General features: G+C 50.7%; 1 protein-coding gene across 1 annotated transcript in view; it reads left to right on the top strand.

Annotated features, from left to right (window-relative positions):
• Window positions 1-3,864, top strand: part of LOC108790437 (1,25-dihydroxyvitamin D(3) 24-hydroxylase, mitochondrial) — a 19,997-nt gene extending 16,133 nt beyond the window's left edge. Inside the window, exons 10-12 of the mRNA XM_018560693.1 lie at window positions 952-1,149; window positions 2,200-2,316; window positions 3,691-3,864. Of these exons, the coding sequence (XP_018416195.1) occupies window positions 952-1,149; window positions 2,200-2,310 (309 nt within the window). The 3' untranslated portion in view covers window positions 2,311-2,316; window positions 3,691-3,864. The remainder of the gene's footprint in view (window positions 1-951; window positions 1,150-2,199; window positions 2,317-3,690) is intronic.
• Window positions 3,865-6,593: the final 2,729 nt, after the last annotated feature.

Here is a 6,593-nt window from a genome sequence, read left to right on the forward strand (position 1 = left end):
CGGCTGTCTAACCGAGAAGGAGGAGGCAGAGGCCAGCAGCAGCAGCAGCAGCAGCAAGAGGGTGCGGGTCCAGATTCCCATCGGGCGACTGCAGGGTCTCTGGGGCTTTGCAGGATCTGTGGTGTGCTCTGCAGGGTCTATGGTGTGCTCTGCGGGGTCCATGGTGGGGGTCTATGGTGGGCTCAACAGGGTCTCAGGGGGTCTATGCAGGATCTGTGGTGGGCTCTGCAGGCTGAAGAGCCCACCACAGATCCTGCACTGCCCCCTCCTGAGACCCTGCAGAGCCCACCATAGACCCTGCAGAACCCACCACAAATCCTGCACAGCCCACCTGAGACCCCAGCTTTCCTGCTATGCTAATAGCGGAACTTGTCAAAAGGTGGATACAGTGTGTGAGCTGTATCCAGCGACTGACAGGTTAAGCAAAAAGTAAAAAACAGGAAGGGGTGGTGCAGTTTTAGTGGCGGGGGGGTGCCTGATTTTTGTCTTGCCAAGGGCAGCCCCAAACCAAAATACACCACTGTCCGTCTCCCACGCTATCAGAAGCTGCATACAGCGTGTGATGGTTACTATTTAATCAGCTCGCGCTGTATGCAGCTTCTGAGAAGACACGATAATAGCGCAGCCTGTCAGAAGCTAAAAAAAATGTCCCCGGATTTCATTTAAAAAATCTGGTCACCTTAGTTTTGGGGGGAAGGACTGTCTGTGTCCCAATGGGGAGATCTTCCTTCACTTCCTGTCTCCGAGACATATATATAATGCATTTTAAATGTATATATTATAAATATATTGGTTTATTCATCCTAAGCAGTTTGGGTTCCCTTTGGGTTTTGTGGCCATTCAAAGGGGCGAAGTTTTCGATATTTATATAAAGAATAATAACAGAATAGAATGAATGAATAGAAGAAGAAGAATAGAATGAAGCATCTGTGTTTTTTCTGTTTTCCGCAGACGGTCCTGACCATAAACAGCCACGTGCTGGGCTCCAATGAAGAATGCTTCGATGACTGGTCTAAGTTCCGGCCCGAGCGTTGGCTCCAGGACAAGAACACCATCAACCCCTTCGCCCACGTCCCTTTTGGCATCGGAAAGCGCATGTGCATTGGCCGCCGTCTAGCTGAGCTTCAGCTGCAGCTCGGTATTTGCTGGGTAAGTTACATGGCACCATCTGGTGGTCATACTCATCTTCCCCCTCTGGACCCACCTTGTCCCACAGTGGCTTACTCTGTCTGTGCCATGCACTTCGCTGCTTCCACCAGTAATGCATCAAATATGATGGGTGTCGATTTCAGTTGTCAGATAATTTCTGCCTTATGTTGTTTATATGGTATGGTCTTTCAGCAGTGTGACCCCCTTGCTTTGATTGGAAGGGCAAAAAAAAGGCCATTGGCTACAGTGAGGGGTGGATGTCATGCAGTGAGAGAGAACTGGTATCTCCATTACATCTACCAACAACTATTTACTACATGAGCCTGCCTGATTGCATAAACATGACTGGCTCTTGTAGGATGACCACCTGATGGGCAAGGTGGCCACCTCAGTCACTTGAAGGAGCATACCCAGTCCGTATATAAACTGGCCACTAAGCAACCTGGGCGCCTTACACTGGCCATCTATACATTGTAGACCTGGACGGATTACACTGGCCATATATTCATTGTAGACCTGGGCGCATTACACTGCCCGTCTATACATTGTAGACCTGGGGGCATCACACTGGCCATCTATACATTGTAGACCTGGGCGCATTACACTGGCCATCTATACATTGTAGACCTGGGCGCATTACACTGGCCATCTATACATTGTAGACCTGGGGGCATCACACTGGCCATCTATACATTGTAGACCTGGGACCATTACACTGCCATCTATACATTGTAGACCTGGGTGCATTACACTGGCCGTCTATACATTGTAGACCTCGGCGCATCACACTGGCCATCTATACATTGTAGACCTGGGCGCATTACACTGGCCATCTATACATTGTAGACCTGGGGGCATCACACTGGCCATCTATACATTGTAGACCTGGGACCATTACACTGCCATCTATACATTGTAGACCTGGGTGCATTACACTGGCCGTCTATACATTGTAGACCTCGGCGCATCACACTGGCCATCTATACATTGTAGACCTCGGCGGTCTTTTGCTTTTTCTCAGTACGTTTATATTCTGTTTTTTTCCTCCAGCTCGTCAGGAGATATAACATTGTAGCCACCGATAACCATCCCGTGGACACCATCCATTCCGGGACCCTGATGCCACACAGAGAGCTGCCGGTGGCCTTCCTCCACAGGTAGATCCAGGTGAGTCGGTGCCAACTGGTATACACCCACTAACCGTTTACCAGCACCATGCTTTATGACTGTGCAAGCATGCTGATGAAAGGTTCATTGAGCTTTGATTGAGCCTGATGCTTCAGAGTGCTGGAGGAGCACTGGACCCATTGATCGGTGAAATATAGGCTTGGTATTCAGTTGCCAGCTGAGGTGTAATGATCAGGACCCTCATACCTCCTGTTCCCTATTAATTGTAAGCGGTAATGATCAGGACCCTCATACCTGCTGTTCCCTATTAATTGTAAGCTGTAACAAGCAGGACCCTCATACCTCCTGTTCCCTATTAATTGTAAGCTGTAATGAGCAGGACCCTCATACCTCCTGTTCCCTATTAATTGTAAGCTGTAACAAGCAGGACCCTCATACCTCCTGTTCCCTATTAATTGTAAGCTGTAACAAGCAGGACCCTCATACCTCCTGTTCCCTGTTAATTGTAAGCTGTAATGAGCAGGACCCTCATACCTCCTGTTCCCTATTAATTATAAGCTGTAATGAGCAGGACCCTCATACCTCCTGTTCCCTGTTAGATGTAAGCTGTAACAAGCAGGACCATCATAGCTCCTGTTCCCTATTAGATGTAAGCTGTAACAAGCAGGACCATCATACCTCCTGTTCCCTATTAATTGTAAGCTGTAACAAGCAGGAGCCTCATACCTCCTGTTCCCTATTAATTGTAAGCTGTAACAAGCAGGACCCTCATACCTCCTGCTCCCCGTTAGATGTAAGCTGTAATGATCAGGACCATCATAGCTCCTGTTCCCTATTAGATGTAAGCTGTAAAAAGCAGGACCCCCATACCTCCTGTTCTCTGTTAGATGTAAGCTGTAGTGATCAGGACCCTCATACCTCCTGTTCCCTATTAGATGTAACAAGCAGGACCCTCATACCTCCTGTTCCCTATTAGATGTAACAAGCAGGACCCTCATACCTCCTGCTCCCTGTTAGATGTAAGGTGTAGTAATCAGGACCCTCATACCTCCTGTTCCCTATTAGATGTAACAAGCAGGACCCTCATACCTCCTGTTCCCTATTAGATGTAACAAGCAGGACCCTCATACCTCCTGCTCCCTGTTAGATGTAAGGTGTAGTAATCAGGACCCTCATACCTCCATACATACATTTGACAGGTCTCAGACAGAACAGGAAGTGATGGAGAATCTCCCCATTGCATGTCTACTGGGCAGGTCTATTGGGCAGCCTGATGTCACATAAAATGTATATCTTACAGGGATGAAATGTTATAATTTTATTAATATAAACAAACTGCGGTTTAAATAAAATGCGCTGAGTTAGAACATCCCAGCACCGTGCTTGACCGTGGTTCGCCTTCTCTGTCCACAGTGTCTCGCCTCGTGACGCACTCGAAGACGGCTGAGCGAGCTGTATCCAGTTTCTGCTTCACCTACTGCGCAGATCCTGGGCCTTGAACCCTGCGAGATAAGACGAGCGGCCGATGTTTACAGCCCTCCCCGAAAAGTCGGAGCGCCGGAGCTGGCAAAGGTCGATCCGATGACGGAAGCACGGAGCCGCCCACGCTACTCGCAAACCTAAACAGAGGCGGCTGCCCGATCCACGTTGTTTGTTTTTCTATAAGTAGGTCAGATCTTGCAAAGGTGAGAGAGGAGGACGCGCTGCTGATAAGACGCAGCGAGGAAAAGACTCAAAGGAGTTCATCGTAGCCGGTGACATGCTTTTTGCACCGGGTTGGAAGAGGGGGGTCCCAGAACAATGGCACACTGAGACTTCGGGGTCCCCGAGTAACCACATTCTACAGGACTCTCTTAAAGGGTATGTCCGCCCACTCTTGGTTGGTTACCGGCACATGGAATCTTCTCATAGAGAGCTGTGTCAGCCTCTTCTGCCTGACCCTGATTGACAGCCGGTGTTGCATGAAACGGCCTGCGCTCAGGTGTCAGACAGCAGAGTCTTTCTCATGCAACATCAGCTGCCAGTACAGTCACATCGGCTGCCAGTACAGTCACATCGGCTGCCAGTATAGTCACATGGGCTGCCACTACAGTCACATGGGCTGCCACTACAGTCACATCGGCTGCCAGTACAGTCGCATTGGCTGCTACGTTCTGACACAGTGCCGGCTTAGCCCAATGATAGCCCCGGCATTTCAGTGCCTACACCCCCCCCACCGCCATTCGCTATATCAGCCCCCATGTGAGGGTGCCCCCTTCTGGCTTCCTGTTATAATCCCCCCTCATCCTCTTGTACAATGGAGATAAGACATTGATCTGGTTTTATGTTGGGAACATTCGGCACTTCCTGTTAAATGTTATTTATGGTAATAAAGTTGTTCTACTTGTAAAGTACTCTTCTGTTCTGTATTTGTATTGTTTGTTTGTTGAAATAAAGTTTGTTCAAAAATTAACACAATAATTGTTTTCCTTTAAAATGTTACTGAACTGTGTTGCTTAAAAGTTGCTTTTCTGAAATATGATGCTGTCGGTCAGAGGAGGTACAGCACATCCCTCCATGGCTACCTCACCTCTCACAGCACATCCCTCCATGGCTACCTCACCTCTCACAGCACATCCCTCCATGGCTACCTCACCTCTCACGATACATCCCTCCATGGCTACCTCACCTCTCACGATACATCCCTCCATGGCTACATCACCTCTCAAAGCACATCCCTCCATGGCTAACTCACCTCTCACAGCACATCCCTCCATGGCTACCTCACCTCTCACAGCACATCCCTCCATGGCTACCTCACCTCTCACAGCACATCCCTCCATGGCTACCTCACCTCTCACAGCACATCCCTCCATGGCTACCTCACCACTCACAGCACATCCCTCCATGGCTACCTCACTTCTCACAGCACATCCCTCCATGGCTACCTCACCTCTCACAGCACATCCCTCCATGGCTACCTCACCTCTCACAGCACATCCCTCCATGGCTACCTCACCTCTCACAGCACATCCCTCCATGGCTACCTCACCTCTCACAGCACATCCCTCCATGGCTACCTCACCTCTCACAGCACATCCCTCCATGGCTACCTCACCTCTCACAGCACATCCCTCCATGGCTACCTCACCTCTCACAGCACATCCCTCCATGGCTACCTCACCTCTCACAGCACATCCCTCCATGGCTACCTCACCTCTCACAGCACATCCCTCCATGGCTACCTCACCTCTCACAGCACATCCCTCCATGGCTACCTCACCTCTCACAGCACATCCCTCCATGGCTACCTCACCTCTCACAGCACATCCCTCCATGGCTACCTCACCTCTCACAGCACATCCCTCCATGGCTACCTCACCTCTCACAGCACATCCCTCCATGGCTACCTCACCTCTCACAGCACATCCCTCCATGGCTACCTCACCTCTCACAGCACATCCCTCCATGGCTACCTCACCTCTCACAGCACATCCCTCCATGGCTACCTCACCTCTCACAGCACATCCCTCCATGGCTACCTCACCTCTCACAGCACATCCCTCCATGGCTACCTCACCTCTCACAGCACATCCCTCCATGGCTACCTCACCTCTCACAGCACATCCCTCCATGGCTACCTCACCTCTCACAGCACATCCCTCCATGGCTACCTCACCTCTCACAGCACATCCCTCCATGGCTACCTCACCTCTCACAGCACATCCCTCCATGGCTACCTCACCTCTCACAGCACATCCCTCCATGGCTACCTCACCTCTCACAGCACATCCCTCCATGGCTACCTCACCTCTCACAGCACATCCCTCCATGGCTACCTCACCTCTCACAGCACATCCCTCCATGGCTACCTCACCTCTCACAGCACATCCCTCCATGGCTACCTCACCTCTCACAGCACATCCCTCCATGGCTACCTCACCTCTCACAGCACATACCTCCATGGCTACCTCACCTCTCACAGCACATCCCTCCGTGGCTACCTCACCTCTCACAGCACATCCCTCTATGGCTACCTCACCTCTCACAGCACATCCCTCCATGGCTACCTCACCTCTCACAGCATATCCCTCCATGGCTACCTCACCTCTCACAGCACATCCCTCCATGGCTACCTCACCACTCACAGCACATCCCTCCATGGCTATCTCACTTCTCACAGCATATCCCTCCATGGCTACCTCACTTCTCACAGCATATCCCTCCATGGCTACCTCACCTCTCACGATACATCCCTCCATGGCTACCTCTCACAGACTCAGTGCATCCCTCCATGGCTACCTCTGCCAAACCTTTGTATCTGTCCTAGTAGCCAA

The sequence above is a fragment of the Nanorana parkeri genome, unplaced genomic scaffold, assembly GCF_000935625.1.
Source record: "Nanorana parkeri isolate BGI_ZX_2015 unplaced genomic scaffold, ASM93562v1 scaffold474, whole genome shotgun sequence".
In the NCBI taxonomy this organism is placed as follows: Eukaryota; Metazoa; Chordata; class Amphibia; order Anura; family Dicroglossidae; genus Nanorana; species Nanorana parkeri.